Source organism: Triturus cristatus, chromosome 12 (assembly GCF_964204655.1).
Source record: "Triturus cristatus chromosome 12, aTriCri1.1, whole genome shotgun sequence".
Lineage (NCBI taxonomy): Eukaryota > Metazoa > Chordata > Amphibia > Caudata > Salamandridae > Triturus > Triturus cristatus.
Window position 1 is genome coordinate 580,540,965 of NC_140595.1, and position 18,119 is coordinate 580,559,083.

At 47.1% G+C, this 18,119-nt stretch overlaps 3 protein-coding genes across 4 annotated transcripts in view; 1 reads left to right on the forward strand and 2 right to left on the reverse strand.

Annotated features, from left to right (window-relative positions):
- TAT (tyrosine aminotransferase) overlaps window positions 1–11,919 on the reverse strand; it is a 28,672-nt gene extending 16,753 nt beyond the window's left edge. Inside the window, exons 1-4 of the mRNA XM_085638779.1 lie at window positions 11,722–11,919; window positions 8,812–9,057; window positions 6,414–6,518; window positions 6,224–6,291 (exon numbers count right to left, since the gene is read on the reverse strand). Coding sequence (XP_085494905.1) covers window positions 6,224–6,291; window positions 6,414–6,518; window positions 8,812–9,052 — 414 coding nt within the window. The 5' untranslated portion in view covers window positions 9,053–9,057; window positions 11,722–11,919. The remainder of the gene's footprint in view (window positions 1–6,223; window positions 6,292–6,413; window positions 6,519–8,811; window positions 9,058–11,721) is intronic.
- Window positions 9,141–18,119, forward strand: part of MARVELD3 (MARVEL domain containing 3) — an 813,614-nt gene continuing 804,635 nt past the window's right edge. Inside the window, exon 1 of one of the 2 annotated variants that reach the window (XM_085638771.1) lies at window positions 9,141–9,232. The gene's annotated coding sequence lies outside the window, so the exon portion shown is untranslated. The remainder of the gene's footprint in view (window positions 9,233–18,119) is intronic. The other variant, XM_085638772.1, reaches the window with a different exon arrangement.
- LOC146776304 (uncharacterized) lies at window positions 10,333–16,943 on the reverse strand. The gene is made up of 2 exons (XM_085637109.1): window positions 15,962–16,943; window positions 10,333–10,340 (listed from the first exon to the last, which is right to left on the reverse strand). The coding sequence occupies exons 1-2, from the start codon at window positions 16,941–16,943 to the stop codon at window positions 10,333–10,335; spliced, it is 990 nt and encodes a 329-aa protein (XP_085493235.1).

The following is an 18,119-nucleotide window of genomic DNA, read 5'->3' on the forward strand; positions in this document are numbered from 1 at the left end:
CTCTGGAGCTCAGTGGTTGACCTCTCTGGAGTTATTGGCTCTAGCCTGCAAAGGTTATTTATTCCACCATGGATAACTTGTCACTGATGACTGGCCAATAGCAACCAAGGACTGAATGTGCAAGGAAATGGCAAACCAATAAATTGCTTCCCTATGTTGGAATCCCTCTAGTTTCTAGAGAGGCTGTATTTATGATGAGACAAAGCATAGTGGAGCTACAGAAGACTGCTTAACAGAGACTAGAGACTCCGGGCCGGATTTAGATTTCGGCAGACAGGTTACTCTGTCGCAGCAGCGACTGCTATACATATAAATCCCATAATATCCTATGGGATTTATATTTCGGTGGAAGGTATATCCCGTCACCGTGGTGACGGGTAACCTGTCTGCCGAAATCTAAATCAGGCCCTCGGTGTTTAATGAAGTGGAACTTTTCCATGCGCTGTAGAGCTCAGTCTTCTAGGTCGTTCAATCCATTGAGCACATGTAGGAGGAATTGCCTCTACAAACTTCGCCCATCCATGGTCTATATGGAGTCAGTCATGGAATGGACATCGTTTAACTATGGTTGTAAAGACAAAAGTGTCCGGATTCTCTATGGGTGATGATGCCCTATTAAAGTCAAGAGCTTGAAACTGGGCAAGAGAGAGGAGGACTGAAAGTGCATTGAATGTTTTTTTCTTTCATAACTTGTAAAAACACGGTGTATTTTGATCTATCATTAACTGGCTGCCCAATAGAGAAAGCACCTCTAGAGTCTAGTAAGGTTCAAGTACGAACTGGTGTTTAGTGGCTGAACAGGACTTAGAGACTGTTTACTGGAAATGCATGGCACATTAACTCTTCTTTGATCTCTGGAAGAATTTATGTTGGTTAATTACTAATTGGAAGCCCAGCGTAGGAGTGACCTCTGGACTCTGGGAGGGAGGGGGGGGGGGGTCTAGCCATGAAAAGACCAGCCCTCGACTGGCTACATAGGACTAAACCAGAGACAGAGACAATGGACTGGAAATGTATAGAAACAGAACTCGGACATAGCCTCTGGAGTGTAGTCCACACTGAGAAACCAATAACTGGCATCCTTATAAAGGCGTGGCCTCTAGTCTCACAGGAACCCTATCCATGAAGAGACCAATCGCAGGCTGCTCACTGGAGATTGAACGAGAGACAAAGAAGGGGGCCTCAACATGTTATGTTAAGTTAAACTCTTTTATAAAGCGCACAGCTGCCCCAACGAAGGGGTGTCCCGGCGCTAACAACAGTATCCTGAGGAGAGAAGATTAAGCCATGGGGAAGAGAACTGTCTTGATAGCTTTGCGGAATGAGGTCAAACAGTCCAGATTGCGGATTTTCAACGGCAAGGAGTTCCAAAGCTTGGATGCCAAAAGACGGAAAGATTTGCCCCCGGCTCTCGATCTCTTAACTCTGGGGACAGAAGCTAGCATCAATTCAGAAGAGCGCAACACACGATTAGGAATGTATGGGGTGATCAAGTCAGACAGGATCTCGGGGGTAGCAAATTTAAGAATTTTGAAAGTAAGACAGAGGGATTTATATTCAATTCTTTTAGAGATCGGCAGCCAATGAAGGCGTCGGATGGCCCCTGCTCCTGAGCATGATCTCGAGAGACCAAGGATGGCACAAGCTGCAGAGTTTTGAATACGCTGAAGACGATTAAGTTTCGCCTTATTAGCCCCTAGCAGCAGAGAATTGGCATAGTCTAGTCTATAAAGAATGGTGGCCTGGATTATAAGTTGGCGTGTAGCAGAGTAAAAAAAACGGAGCGTGGGTCTTAAAGCACGCAGAAGACCAAAGCAGGTGCCAGCTATTTTTTTGGTATGCTCTTGAAAGCTCAAGGTCGAATCGAACAGAAACCCGAGGTTCTTCACCACCATTTTAGAGGGGGAGGGGGGGGGCAGGTCCCAGGGATGGAGGCCACCAATGGGAGTTCCAGAGCTCCTTGTCCCTGCCTACCAGAAGAACCTCTGATTTACTGGCATTGAGCTGGAGACAGTTCTCTGTTAACCAGCCCACGATAGCTTCAAGGCCTATCTGGAAATGAGAGGCATCGTGAACATGATCATCTGAAAGAGCTACCATGAGCTGGGTGTCGTCCGCGTAAGAAACCATGGAAAGACCATGGTGATGGGCGACTGCGGTTAAGGGTTGTACGTAAAGGTTAAACAGAGCCGGGCTGAGCGCCGAGCCCTGTGGAACCCCCTGCTCAATAGGTTTAATGGAGGAAGCAAAAGGAGGGGCAAAAACTTGAAAAGATCTGTCAGTCAAAAAGGAGTGAAACCATTCAAGAGCGAGATCTTTAATCCCGGCTTCTTCAAGCCGGCGCAGGAGAATCTGATGAGAGACCGTGTCAAATGCGGCACTCAGGTCGAGTAGTACGAGTGCCGCTGTTTGGCCTTTATCGAGGATGGAACGTAGGTTTTCGCTCACAGCTAGGAGGGCGGTTTCAGTGCTATAACCCGCACGAAATCCATTCTGGGATTGATCTAAAATCTTATTTTTGTTTATATGTTCAGAGAGAAATTTATTGGCATGTGCCTCAGCTACCTTGGCCACCCACGGTAGAAGAGAGATCGGCCGAAAGTTCTCGGGCTTAGTGGGGTCAAGGAGGGGTTTTCTCAACAGGGGAAGTACCCTGGCCTGTTTCCAGGCCATAGGAACAAGAGCCCTGCTGAAGGAGGAATCGATAGTCGCGAGTAACGGCGGAAGGAGAACTGAGAGACACTCTTGGTATAGAGTTGGTCTCATAGGGTCGAGAGGAGACCCCGATTTAATTTTGGAGCTGAGAGCAATGAATTCTTCTTGTGAGATGGGGGGATGCTCTCCAAGGAGGAGTAAGATGTAGGAATTGAGGGGTGTCCTGGCGTCATGGGATGATTAGAGAAGGATTTATAAATATTTGCAACTTTTTGAACAAAGTAGGATGCCAATTCTTTGCATTGTTTACCAGAAGTGATATGCGAAGTGAGTGGGTCTTTCCTTATTTTCAGATCATTGAGGATTTTAAATATGCATTTAGTGGGGTTATTGCTGGAGGCAATCTGATTTGTGAAGAAGGCAGTACGGGCTAGCTGTACGGCTTTGTGATAGCTTTTGATAGTGGCCTGATATTGTTTCTTCACTAAAGGGCAATAATTCTTGCGCCATGCTCGTTCGCTATGTTTACAGGCGCTCCGCATAGCGGCAAGAGAGTCTGTATACCAAGGGTTGGGGCAAACGCCACGTCCCTTAGACCATGTTAATGGAATAAGGGAGTCAAGTGCTGCATGGATCCAGACACAGATCGCACTGTAGGCTTGTTCAGGGTCGAGGTTATCAAGGGTGGGAAGGCTAGAAGACAGGCAGGCCATCAGGTCTTCCAATTTGAGTTTGTGCCAACACCGTTTAAGCGTGGCCCTAGTCGTAGCTCTGGGGGTGGTCTCCGCCTGAGGAAGGAGAATAGTAATAAGGTAGTGGTCAGACCAGCAGACAGGGCTAGGGGGTTTGACCTGGGAGGGGATATTAGAAAAAAACGGGTCTAAAAGATGTCCAGCCAGATGCGTGGGTTCCAGCACCAGCTGTTTAAGTTGACATGCTTCCAGATCAGCAAGCAGAGAGCTGATGTTCGAATCAAGGTGATGATCGAAGTGGATGTTTAAGTCGCCAATAAGGGTGAAATTGGCTGTTCTGGTGGCCAGAGCATGAACGACTTCCGTGATGGCTGCTTTAAATTCAGCGGAGGGGCCAGGAGGACGATAGACCAAGAGGCCAGAGAATGTGAAGTTGGCATTAAGTGAGATGGAAAAGCGTGCACACTCGGAGCCAACAATGTCCTCACGAACGAATGTGCAATGGAGAGGAGTCTTAAAGATGACCGCCACCTCTGGTTTCTCCGTTGATGGTGTGGATATTAAAACCTGGAGGAAGAGCAAGCCCAGGTTCAACCACGGTATCAGCCGTAAGCCATGTCTCAGTAATGAAGACATCAGGAGATTCTGCCTCAATGAGATCATAAATTTCGTTGTAGTGTTTCACTAAAGAACGCGCGTTCAGGTGGAGTATTTTAAAAGGGATTTTGGTAGGAATATGAGCAGCGGGTGAAAGTGAGGGATAGGAATTATAACTGCATCTGTTACAGCAGAAGGGTCCCTCTGGGGATATACAGTGATCTATACTGCACAGGGGAAGATTATGTCCAACTGATAGCAGAAAGTCCCTAGTATACCTAAGCGTTCCCGGCACGCATCCAGCAGCATGACTGGCGGCGTACTGGCGTGGACGGGCACAGACGGGCTTGCCAGCGGCGCGCCCGTCCGCTGCGCGCCCGAGTCAGTGACTGCTTAAGTGCTGGCATGGAGTGGAAAAGCTAGTGCGGGCCAGGAGTACTACCAAGATGGCGTCCCCCCTGCCTCCACACGGGAAGCAGGAGTGCTGATCAGATGGCGTCCCAGATGCTAATACCCCCCAAAAAGTGCAGGTAAGCAATGCAAAGCGCCGCCCCAGCGGACTGAGTTACAAAAAGTATTAAAAGCTGGTAAAACCCCCAACAATTGAATACAGTAAAACAGTTTTAAAAACAATTTTAAAAAGCGAAAATAGCAGCAAGTATCAAGCGGCAAGCTCTACCTCCCGGCTCAAGCCTCAGGAGACTGAAGTCAACATGCACTGGAATGTCATTATTTGATGCCTTCTAGAGCTCAAGATCGACAATGGCCATTCAGACCTAGGCTTCTCCGAGGATGAGTAACTCTAGTCCAAATAGAGTTCAAAGCCGGATAAGTTACAGGACTGAGCTTCCCTTCATCCTGTCTAGTCAAACATTGCACTAACATGGGGTCTGATGTGCAAGATTGTCCTTCAAAAGCATAGTAATCTGACCACATACTGCCTAATTTCACAGCACTGCTAACCACTCACGAAACAATGGCCAATGGCAATGATGTTGCAGGACTGTTAACATCACACTGTGCTATTAGGCTGAAAGTTCAACTACAACAATCAAATGAGTTCACAGTGTGCTGCCCTCAAGGGACAGCCCTCGAGGATATTCTGCTTGGGTTGCAGCTTCAACTAGCTGCATGAACTATAGGTGTTGCCTCATGTCCTGGATGCTAAATACACTTAACACTATTATCCTACATCTTTATCCGACTTGCAGTACATCGTTACACACAGCAGTGTACATCACACATATTTTACTAATCCATATGCCTGAAGTTCACCAGATAAAGAGATATTTGAAAACTCAATGTAGAATATTTTTATTTGGGGATTCGTGTTTTACTGCGAATACTCTACACCTAATTATAGAATATTGTATATCACTTTGTTTTACACATTTGATCCAGCGGCCAAAGCTTGAGTAGCTAGTTCACAAATATGTATGCTTATAATTCATATTGAAAAAAACGTCAAGAAGGAGGTCTATAGTATAACCCGAGACGTCCGAAGGATCTAGAATTTTCAAATCAAAATAACTAATTTTGTCCCGCCTTCATCATTTGCATGCAAATTGGGGACCATTATATTCACTTTATTGACATCACTACAACCCTGGTCACTGGAATTTTGTGCAACGGAGGGCCAAATTATGTGACTGGGATGACTACATTATACGGCAAGGAAATGCACATTATGCATTGTACTGTGGCAAATTTTGTGGTAGTATCATTCTTCATTTTGTTATTTTACAAACGCATTAATGCAGCAAACGTGTCACCCTCTTAGTACTAGTTTAACTCCTGAATACAGCAATGGGCGAGTAAAAGGTGACAAGTTAATCTTTCCAATAGCCCTGCCCCATTTGTGTCGATATTTTTAGGAAATGCTTGTTCCGATTGAGACCAAAGTGAGATGGTGGATTTGGCAAGTGCAGTAAATTCATAATTATGCTGAAAATGTTGTGGCCGTAACATTTCATAATTCTAATGGCACTGCCTATAACCAAATTGTGGAGGGACAACATCATGTCAGCTTCCGCAGCCAGAAAAGGAAGGTTTTGAAGTTTCCCTAAAGGGACCAGTCTTAACTGACCACGAAGGACATTCCAAAAGGAGCTTGGACCAATAGGTTTTTTTTTTTTTTCTTTTTTTTTTTTTTTTAAATCGGGGTCTAAAAGCTCCTGGCCCCTCCACAAAATCCCCAAAGGTACACAGATAACTCTTCTGATCTCTGTTGCATTTAGTTCGGTAGAACAGAGATAGTAGCCGGAGTCTGAAGTTGTTACCTTGGCTTCGAGAGGGGCATCTGGGCAGCTGTAAAACTCTGCAATGACATCACGGCTGGATTGGTACCCTAGAAAGAAAAAGAGGTGGAGATGAAGGGAAGTGCATACCATGAACTTGTACGGGCCAGTAAACCACACGAACCACCCCTTAATGGCCATCTGGTAATCCATCCTGATGGAGAACACTTACCTACAGATGGGGCGTAGCCATTGTATTTTCCGGAATCAATGGCATTCTTCATGGCTAGAGTGACCTCGTCATCTGTCGGAAGGTTTCCAAAAACAGTAGGGTCACCTGTACGGGAAAAGAATCTGTGTCAGGGTGTCACTGAGTATTTACCTTCCAGCATTCTCTCTGCGTCTACAACTACCTGCAGCCTAAGTTCCCCATCCAGTAGGTTCTTGGGATCACCCATTACCAGTAGAGTGATCGCACTCATTCATAAAATTCTCAGGGTCTCCTAGTGCCTGTAATGTGATCGCTCCCAAACAATTAACTTCCAGAGTCCCAAAGCCTGTAGTGTGGTCTGTCCCATTCAATAAACCACCTGGGTTTCTCAGTGCCTGTAATGTGATTTCTCCCATTCAATAAACTCCCAGGGTCTCTTGGTGGGTTAGTTTGATCACTCTTTTTCAATAAACTAGATGATGCTATCAGTATCTCCATTAAAATCGCTCCCCTTTAGCACACTGTCATAATCTCCAGTATGGGAAATATGATCTCTCCCATTCAATAATCCCAGAATGTCCAAGTACCTGCAGTTCAATATCTCTCTTGCTACACCTTTGCTACATCTTCCAGTAACTATTATACAGTCCACCCCCTACTATGGGCTCTGTGGTCCTGCCAGTTTGTGCAGCCTACTTTCCTTGGGGCTCCAGTCATAACCCCTCACTATCACTTTCATACTAGTCTTCAGGGTTTTGAACCTCAGACCACTACACGGCTTAATGCTCATTCATCCATCTACTCGTTTACATACGCCCCAGGGACACCTTCCCGCCTCTGCTGCGGACATTCATAATGTTAGACATGTCTCTGTTGCAGCATCAATCTGCTCTCTCCAGTAACTATGATGGGCTCCATTTTTAGGTCTCGCCTCACCCAGCGCATGCGCTGGTCTGGCGAGACTTATTGAGAGGGCTCCAAAAAGTGCTACCAGGCCAGCCTAGAGCTACAGTGTATGTGCGCGGGCGCGCGTGCCGCGCTTTACCGCGATTACCCTCACTTTTGCGGCTGCTTTGATGTTTGATCGCAATCACTTTCACTGCCGCTTTGCATAGCCAATAGGTCTCGCTTTTGGGACCTTATAAGTATTTAGTTATGCAACTGTTGCATAGCTAAACACTTATAAGGTCCCAAAGGTGAGACCTATTGGCTATGCCAATGCTTGTTCCTACATGTTTTAGGCCTTACACCCACACACAGATATAAGCGGGCGGGACTCTCCTAGTCGCACGGGAATGCAAAATATGCCTTCTCCACCCCTGTTTTGCCACAAGAGAGCTTCATGAGTCAGGTCACTATAACATGAGCCTGTAGGGCACTTGTGTTGCGATATATTTAATATATTTTACTGTTTTAATCTTCATATAGCCATATTTCAAATGACAGTGCTTTTATGACATTTATTGTCGAAATAAAGCTAACTGATATATAATATTACGGTACAGATTCAGCCCCTTGTGCACAGAATAAACTTAATGCTCATTCACTATCCCAGTTTGAGAAACTGATGTGTATTGCAACGTGTTTCTTGCAAGTAGGCCCAGCTTCCGGTATTACTGGCCTAAATTAAATTGCCATATGCCTCATCCAAACAGTTTGTGCTGCTATGTTCACTATGTTCAAATCTAGCCAAAGGGACGTCCAGCTCCAATTGGGGTGTAATAATGTTGGCAGCAGAGTGAGCTCAAAGCAACAGGCCTAAGCCTCACTGATCGCATAGTGGGAGCATGTATAGAGCCCATGGCTACCTAGAACACGTTTGTGCACTATACAGGAATGCATTCAATGGGAAAATAACTTAATTTCAATTCAATTCAAAGTTTATTGTTTGATTACTAAAAACCATAATAAAATGTTAAAAACCATATAATTCATGTATACACAGAGCACAATTTAAAAAAAGAAACCAAGTTATTACAAAAACAGTGGAATAATCTTGCTTTAAAATGGGTTAAGAGAGTCCAAACCACAAGTAGATGTGCCTTGGATTCATATATTAGCAGATATATTCCTGGCGTTGCTCAGTTAGTTAACTTGTGGGGGAGTTTTTTGTCTTATAAGTGTTAGTAATATCAAAATGGCATAATAACTAGAGTTCACTGAAAATGTTGCAAATGCAGGTACAACTATAGGATACAGACTGTGATAATGTCTTGTTATACTCTGACAAAGGCAACTTTACGAATGTCATTGACATCGTATTCCTTTAACTATTCTGTACAATTTATAAGCTGTTTCTGTAGAGGAAATCTAACATATCCAAAGAAGGACTAATGACAAAAATCAATAAAATGTGTAAAAAAAAAACAACAACAAAAAACACAAACACAGGTCTAAGCCTGTCTGTGACCGTACTGACCTATGGAAAGAGCAATCATGGGCTTGTTGGGGTTGGGCTCCAGCTTCATACTGTCCACAAGTGCTCGGATGGGGTTGAACGTCCTCTTGGACACCTCGGAAGCTCGCACCGCCCATCTGGCCTTCCTGGGCTTCACCTTCTCCGGCAGGGGGCTCGAGTCCTGGATGTTTACGTGAACGTCAAGGACGCTAGGCCGCAGCACGTTGCCGTTCACTTTGATGACGTACTTTTCCGTCTGCATGGCTCCTGTTGGCGAAAAGGTAGCTTAGAACCCTGGGTAACAAGGTCAAAGGCCAACCCGGAAAACTCGCCTGATGTCCGACCTATATAATGCATTATGACGGGTAAAAAAAGAAGTCTGTGCGGCCGTGAGGGAAGCAGCGTGAATGGAAGTCGCACGTAGAGCTGCAGGAAATTAAAGGTGCGTGGGGAAGGTGCCAAACCGCGGCGTAACAACGATTCGATGGGTTTTTTAAACAAACAGGGAAAATCCACTGCGCCGCATTTGTTTAATAAAGGACTGCTATAGATGGAGAGCGTGCAAGAGGTAACTGTATGCAGAAAAGTACAGTTATGTTTATGGGGGGTGTAGGAAAAGCTGAGCAAATAAGAGGTGAATATGGAAATGGGGAAAAACGAAAACAGTGGAAACGATGGACACATCGAGAAGGAGGCTGCAACAGAAGAAGCGGGATACAGAAAAATACAAAGAGAGTAGGAGTTGAGGTGTGTTAAAAGGCTATTGATGGAGAGGTGAAATTAGGAGGACGAGAAGGGTAAAAGGTGTAGAAGCAAAGAAGGCAAACGGTAAAGTAAGAAAGTGAGAGAATAAGACATGGATGGAAAATATTGATTTTGAGATAGAGGAGGGGAAGAGAAAAGCAATAAGAAAGGGATGGAAGCAGAATATGAGGGAGAACGAGGAGTATGTCAGAATGAGACAAGAATTAATAAGTAGACCGCTTGGGCCGTATTATAGAAACTTTGGAGTGCTGCCAAAACAGTATAAAATAACTTTGCACTGTTTTTGCTATGTATGTAATAAAAATATTACAGTCTAGGCAAAGGAAGACGAAAGGAAATGATGAGAAAAGGGGGGATAGAAGACTAATTTATTATAGGAATAGAGGGGTTGAACTGGCAGATTAAAAGCGTGAGGCAGAACAACAGAGGAGAAAGGTGGACTGGCGAGCGAGAGAGAGGTCATGTGTATGTCTGCAAGTAAGAACACGCGTGTGCAGAATGAAAGACCAGTGCTGGAAATGGAGAAAGAAAAAAAAAAGATACACCGGGATACCGTAAATATGGGTAAGCATAAAAGGGTTGGGGTCACAAAGGGCAGAGTCTGACTGTCCGCGTATACACAAAAAAAACCTGCACCTAAACACAGCAAGGACCGACTATTTGCTCAGATCCTGAGGTGCTGCAGCTCAGAACGTACAGTACACAGAAAGCAGAGCCGATGAATGTGCCCTGGGGCCTGCAAATCGCACCGGATCCTCCTTGATCCCCCCCCCCCCTTTACAGCACTAGAAGAGAATAAGATTGAAAGAGAATAAAATATAGAGAGAAGGATGGTGTGTGAGCGGGAAGAGAAGTGAGAAATGAGCGGAAAAAAGTGGGGAATTGGGAAAATAACGAATGAGAACGAAAGGAAGCCTAAAAAGAGGCTAAGGGATAGACTTCAAGAGAGGGGTTGCAAAGAGGAGATACAGGCGAACTTAAAGACAAGATTGAAGACGGCGGGAAAGTGGAAGGGGCGAGATAGAGAAGGGAGGAGACTGAATTGAGGGAAGACCGGGCAAGAAAGGGAGGTGGTCGAGGGAAATGAGCGAAAGAGGGAGAGCATTTGGAGGGAATGGGAAAAAAAAAAGAGGCGACTAGAGACTAGTGACAAAAGTTGTTAGGGGAGCATGGAGAAAGGGTTAGGGGCGCGAGACGGGGGAAAAGGCAAGAAGAAAGTGGGAGAGGAATTCAGAGCGAGACGAATGAGGCAGGGACAAGAGATGTGGGAACAAATACACAGCTAATGAGTAAGAAGAGATGGAAAGGCAGAATTGTCGATTTGGCGAGTAACAGGTAGAATCAAGGAGACAGGTGGGGTATAAAGAGTGGGGTTACGGGGAGAGGGAATTCGAGGGGTTTAAGATGAGACAGGAGAGGTGGACGGGAGTGGGTACATTTGGCAATGGTATGGGTGGGAAAGGTGACAGTGGAGGGTAGAGATGGGAAAGTGGAAAAAGGGGGGCTTGGAAAGTGGACGAATGGGTGGAGACGGAGACTGGAGACAGACATAGAGAGAGTGCTAGAGAAACACAAATAGGAAGATTGAGAGAGAGAGAGAGAGGTGGGCAACAAATACATGGTGGGGGAGCATGGGGTGATGGGTACATAGAGAGTTGGAAAGACAATGAGATTGGGGACTGCGAAGGCACGGATGGGTGGGTGGAGATAGAGGATGAACGGAGACGAGATGGTGCTGGATGGAGAATATACAGAGAGAAGGGTCAGTGGGGTTGCGATGTGGGCTGAGAGAAGGGACAGAGACACAGAATGGAGCAGGGAAAGAAAAGTGGATTAATCCGCTAGAAACATCGCAGGCGATTTAAGGCGGAGACCTCCCAAAGTGCTTCGGTTCCATCACACAGACATTAATTCATTCAACAAATGAAATGTGTGCACCCAGAGAAGTCGGAACAGGATCAGCACTAGCGGACACGTGCAGAGAATAGAGCTTCCAGGCGCAGAGCCTCTGCTGACCTGCATTTAGAACCGACAATAATACCACAATTAAAGTGTAATAAAGAAGAAACTCCGAAGTCGCAGGAGACATGGGGCACACTTAGCACAGGGACGAGAGGGCTTCTTTTTCGTATGTGAAAGGCAGGCACAGTCCCATCTCGGCGTTACCTCTCGTGTCTGTCTCGGTGCTTGGCTCTGGTAGGTGCCCTGGGTCCTGATGCAGTCCCACTTCGGATTCCTAGAATGAACCTCGAGCCGCTCCCGCCTCCATCAAATAGTCCGGGGAATGGGAGTTGGGCTGGCATTCCTTCTGCTATTGGTGGAAAGTGAGGGCTGTGCCCCACACCCCCGGCCGCCCCTCTCCTCCCAATGTACAGTGTTACGACGAGAGGAGTTTTAACCCGTTCTGACGCTGTCGGAACACGGGGGCACGTCACGGGCTCGGCGGCTGTTCAGCGCCAGGCGTGAGCGTGTGCGATTCACAGGAGAGACAGCAGAGGGGAGAGACCAAACTCTGCAGTCAATAAGACCGACCGGCATAGGCGCCCCACGTTAGATAGAACAGAGCTATTGGCAAAACAGCAGGCTGCCGAGAAGACGCATGTCTATAGCCGCACCCGAAAGTCACCTCTCGCATTTACATGAGAATCAGCACAAGGGTTGTATCTATTTAATAATATGCACATAAAATATCCGTTTTCGTTGATGTTTTTGTATAGCGCTTATGCAATCAGGATTGTGTTCAGAGTACTAAAAAACGAACTTTATTAAGTGCCTCAACTTTCCTTAATGGATTAGTGGACTTGTGCCGCATCACGCACCTTCTGTTACAATTAGTGCATGGCGTGCGTCACCGCTGTATGCACGTGCTGTGATGCAAATCTGAAGGATAACATAACAAGTGAATGGAATGAAAAATTGTCTAGCAAGCGCGACAAAGAATTTTCAATTCTATTAAGGACACGGAGGCGAGGATTATGCTTCTCTTTGCTTTACTGCAAAACACAGCAGCCAATAAAAACAACTTTAAACTCCAGCATACCCCGGAAGTACAACCCCCTCCATAGTATGCTCCAATCACTGTCAATACTTTAGTATATAAGTTCGAATCACGATATCACTTCCTCTTTCTTTGCATGAAACTTTTAACACAGTCCACAAACTTGACCGTTGAACACTGGACCACCGATATCCCCATCGACGTGCGTCCCAACTTGAACTTCGAACTTCCTCTCCGGAAGGCGCTGTCATCTGCCCACTGCCAAGATGAGTTGTCTCCCTGATGAGCCGTATCATCCTCGCCGATGCCAAAACTCCAGAACCTCAAGGTTGCTTGGTCTGTTCACCTGAAATGGAAACTGACATCGTAACGTCCATACAAAAAGACGTTGAAGGCAATGTATAGGATTACCGGGTGGGTACAACATTATAACAAATACACCATAATGCCATCATTTCCAATGCTTGGGTGGGATAATCCTCGCCTCCGTGTCCTTAATAGAATTGAAAATTCTTTGTCGCGCTTGCTAGACAATTTTTCATTCTATGTCAGTCCACGGAGGCTCTGATTATGCTAGTTTAAAGTTGACTCGCCACCACCGAAGCTACATCCACAATAGGTTTATGATAAAACGTTTTGAATGTGGAATCAGCCGACCAGTCCGCCACAGTCATGATATCTTGCAACCGGGAACCCGCCCCAAAAGACTTAGAGGCCATAGCTCCCCTAACGGAATGAGCTCCAAAAATGGAAACATCCACCCCCGCAAGACCCAGTAACCAAGTGACCCACCTGGCCAGGGTTGCAGATGTGACCGGGCGAAAAGGTCGCTGAAGAGCAATTAACAATTGTCCTGATACATCAGATCTAAATTCCCTAGTACAATCTTCATAAACCTTCAAACACTTGACCACACACAATTTGCTGTGATGAGGAAATGCAGGATATGTAATACACGGAGAATGCGTCTTAGTACGTCTGGAAATCGTAAAGGAAACTCCCGAAGGAGTAAATACTCTACCTGCCAAATCCAATGCTCGCACATCCGACACTTGTCTACATGAGATTAGACACAGTAGGACTGTCAATTTTGCCGATAATTGTTTCCTAGACAGGGCTTCATTATTCGGCCAGTTCCTCAAAAAACGCAAAACCACCGAAACATCCCAAAGTACGGTGTACTTAGGTTGAGGTGGGTTCACTAACCGAATCCCTCGCACCACCTTGCAAACCAAAGGGTGTTCCCCCACCGGTCTGCCCTCCACATGCGGATGGCCCGCCGAAATAGCCGATCTAAAGTTATTCACCGTCCGGTATGCCAAACCGGATTTGGCTAATTCCGACAAAAAATTCACGATTAGATGAATATCAGATCCCACGGGATCACTCTGTCGCTCACCACACCAACTAACCCATCGTTTCCAAGCAGATTCATATCGCTTGTGTGTGGAGGGTGCCCAAGCCTGGGATAAGAAAAAGAGAGTGTCTTGCGAAACTCCCTGCACCTGCCAGCGACGCCTGAAAGTCTCCAGGCCATGAGAACCAACTGGTTCTGCAACACCAACGGGTGGCGAAACCCCTGAGGATCCGTGAGAATGTCCGGAAACGACCGAAGTCGCACCGGAGGCGCACAGACCAAGGTCAAGGCGGTTGGAAACCATGCTTGCGCTTTCCAACAAGGAGTAACCAGGACTAGTTCCGCTTTCTGTCTGCGAGTTTGTGCCAACACTCTCGGGATCATGGCAAATGGTGGAAAGGCATATAGAATGCCCGTCGTCCACGAGCGAAGAAAGGCGTCCGAGCCGACCGCTAGAGGGTCGGCCGCCAACTGTAGAACCGTGGAAGCTGACTGTTGAGTCTGGACGCAAACAGGTCCAACACACAAGGTCCCCACTTGAGATTCAACGCTTCGAAACTGCTGGGATGCAGCTTCCAATCGCTGCTGTCCCGCAAATGTCGTGAATTCCAATCGGCAATCACGTTGGATGACCCGGGAATATATTCCGCCGTCACCACCAGACGATGGTCCAGGCAATCATGCCAGAAGTCCTTGGCTATCTCCGCCAAGAGACGAGATCGGGTCCCTCCGAGCCGATTTATGTATCTCACTGCGGACACATTGTCCATGCGTAGTAGAATGCAACAAGAAACCTTCTGCGGAGCAAGAGTTCGAATCGCAAACGCTCCCGCCAGAAGTTCCAAGCAGTTTATATGTAATTTCAGCTCCTCCTGAGACCAACGACCCCCTGTCTCCATGGTCCCGCACCGCGCTCCCCAGCCCCATTGACTCGCATCTGACTCTATCACTACATCCGGGCTGGAGGAGAAAATGGCTCTGCCGTTCCAGGCATCCATATGGTCTAACCACCAATTGATCTCCGTACGAGCCTCCGCTGAAAGGGCTATCTGTTGCGCATACGAGAGACCCTTGCGTAGATGCAAAATTTTCAATCTCTGAAGGGCCCTGTAATGCAAGGGACACGGAAATATCGCCTGAATGGATGCCGCCAACAGGCCTACAAGGCGAGCCAGCGTCCGTAATGATATTGTCGGAGAGGCAAGCGCTCTCCTCAATTCCTTCCTGATTTCCACTCTCTTCCTCAAGGGAAGTAGTAACTGGCACGTGAGAGAGTTGATCTGAAAGCCCAAAAAATCCATCGATTGCGATGGAGTCAGAACCGACTTCTCTAGATTCAAAAGGAAACCCAGTTCCTGCAACAGTCGGAGCGTCCAAGACAGGTGACTCATCAAGAGTTCTCTCGACTGTGCCATAATTAGAATGTCGTCGAGATAAATTATCAGACGTACCCCTCGTTCTCTCAACCATTGCACTACCGGTTTCATGAGTTTGGTGAAACACCAAGGGGCGGAAGACAGACCAAAGGGCATCGCGGAAAACTCGAACCACTGGTCGCGCCAGAGAAACTGGAGAAACCTTCTGTGTGGCGGGAAGATAGGAACCACCAGATAGGCGTTCTTCAGATCTAAGCGAACTAGCCAATCCTGTTCTAGAAGAATGTCCCTTAGTAAATGGATGCCCTCCATTTTGAAGTGGCGATACACCACCCACGCGTTGAACTCCCTGAGATTCAACACTAAGCGAAACCCTTTGTCCTTCTTCGGAACCAAGAAAATCGTGCTTACAAAGCCCCGAGGGTGGGGAATAGACCTCACAATCGCGCCTTTGTGAAGTAGCGCTTCCACTTCCCTGTCGATGAAACTCTGTTCTTGTAGGGAAAAATGTAGGGAGCCGGGCACCAGACTCTGAGTCGGAGTGGCGTAGAACTCTATGTGGAAGCCCTGTACTGTTTGTAAAACCCAGGGATCGACCGTAATCTCTTGCCACCTGTGAAGGAACAACGCAATGCGACCTCCCACCATGCACTCTGTGGTATTCAAAATCGTTACCTGAATAGGAACTATCTCCGGAATTTTGTTGTCCTCTGTAGACTCCTCTGTGGCCTCGACTGCGTCCACCCCTATTGCAGGAGGGGTAAAACTGCGACTTCTGACCACCTCTGCCTCTTTGTTCAGCACCTCGGGAGGTCTGGTTATAACCTCGGCCGGACCCTCGACCTCTGGCGCGTCCGGCCCTATCAAAAACACCAGTGTGGAACACCTTCTTGATGTTAGCCTGCGCCTTATCAAGCGCTGAAAACGTGGCGACGTATTTGCCCATTTCTTTGACAAATTTATCGCCAAACAACATGCCATTGGCCAGAGAACCCGGTTCCGTCGTGGCCATCTCCGCCATTTGAGAATCTATGCGCATCAAGAAGGAGCGCCTCCTTTCCGTTGACCGCGCCACATTGGCATTGCCCAAAAAACACAGGGCCCGTTGAGCCCACTCCATAACCTCCGAAGTGTCCAATGGCGTATTTTGATTTTTGGCGTTGACCGCCGCATCTAAGATTTTGGTAAGGGGCCCCGAAACAGCCAGTAGCTTATCCTGGCATCCCCACCAGGCTCTGTCCAAACCCTTTTTCGGGTCCTTTGCGAATTTGCGCATAAAGGTAGCCATATTCGGATCTAATTCTGGCGTGTCCGCCACCTTACCATTCAGCGAGGGTCTAGGGCATTCCGACCGTAAGGTGGCGCGCACCTCCTTCTCAAAACCCTGTCGTAGGTTTACCCCCACATAGTGGGCCACCTCTGGACAAGGAACCCACTCTGAGGATCGAGGGTGTATAAGACTCTGAGGGTCAAATAAAAGATTTTTGGGAGCCTGACTATCATCTGCCTTATAAGCAGTATGTGTCGCCTTGTTCGATTTCTTTTTAGGTCTCACCGACTCCCCCTCCGAGTCAGACGTATTAGTAGTAGAGGGAAAAGAGTCATCCGTGGTATAAGCAGCCATGGAACCATGGTCTTTCATGATGTTTTTGGCCATGCGCGCCAAACCTTGGCAGAGGACTGCGAAGTTCCCGCGCCACTATGGTGCGTCTTCATCTTCCTCTTGCCATATTTGAGGAGAGGCTTAGTAAAAGGTTTTAGGGCTTTTATTAAAGCTTTATTCACTGAACCCTGGACGTGGGTATCCAGGGCCTCAACCAAATTCTCCTCCAATTGTTCAGGCTCCTCATACTCCTCATATGCATCACACTCTACCCACTGATCTTCCTCTTCGGCGTAGTACGCTATTGCTGTCAAGCAGAGAGGTTTGGAGGAGATTCAAGGGGGGGAGTAGCCCAGGGGTCTGTCAGAACCTGCTACTAAAGATTGCACAGCAAAATATGACACCCAAACTAAAGGTTCTGACAAAATAACTCAAGGTGGAAGGAGAACCCCTTAAACTCCCCTAGAGCAAAGCTCTATGCCGGTAACACGCTCCGGTAAGCGTTCTAATACTGAGGCCAGAGATGGGTGCAGTCTTGTAGTCTGTGCGCGAGGAACCGTTAACTCGTAATGAGGAAAAAACGGGTTCTCGCGCACAGTCACAGCGTCCGGGGCAACGACGCGACCGCTCTCTGGGCACGAGCGTGTCGTGTCTGCCTCCTCCTTCTCCACCGCCCCCTAGCGCTCGTAACACCGAGCGATGCGCGCGCAACAATACACGACGTCCCCAGAGGGACCGTAGCCGATAACAAACGCCTCAGAAAGCTGACACGAGCGCGCACAAAACGAACCGCACAGTGAAAGAATCCTGAATCACCACTTACACCAGCGGCACAATCGTCAATAAAAGAGCTTCCCCCACAATTACCACAACGATAAAAAAGGTAAGGAAAAGCACTTATCTGCTGCTGCAGCAGCAAAGAAAGAGGAAGTGATGTCGTGATTCGAACTTATATACTAAAGTATTGACAGTGATTGGAGCATACTATGGAGGGGGTTGTACTTCCGGGATATGCTGGAGTTTAAAGTTGTTTTTATTGGCTGCTGTGTTTTGCAGTAAAGCAAAGAGAAGCATAATCAGAGCCTCCGTGGACTGACATAGAATCTTAAGTACTAATTTTATTGGCCAGCGGCTGGAAAATGTGGCATGATTCGAGGGGCCGCTAGTGTTTTTTTCACGACCCGCCCTTGTGTTGCAAAATGTAATTCTATATTTTTAAGCAAGGCTGTT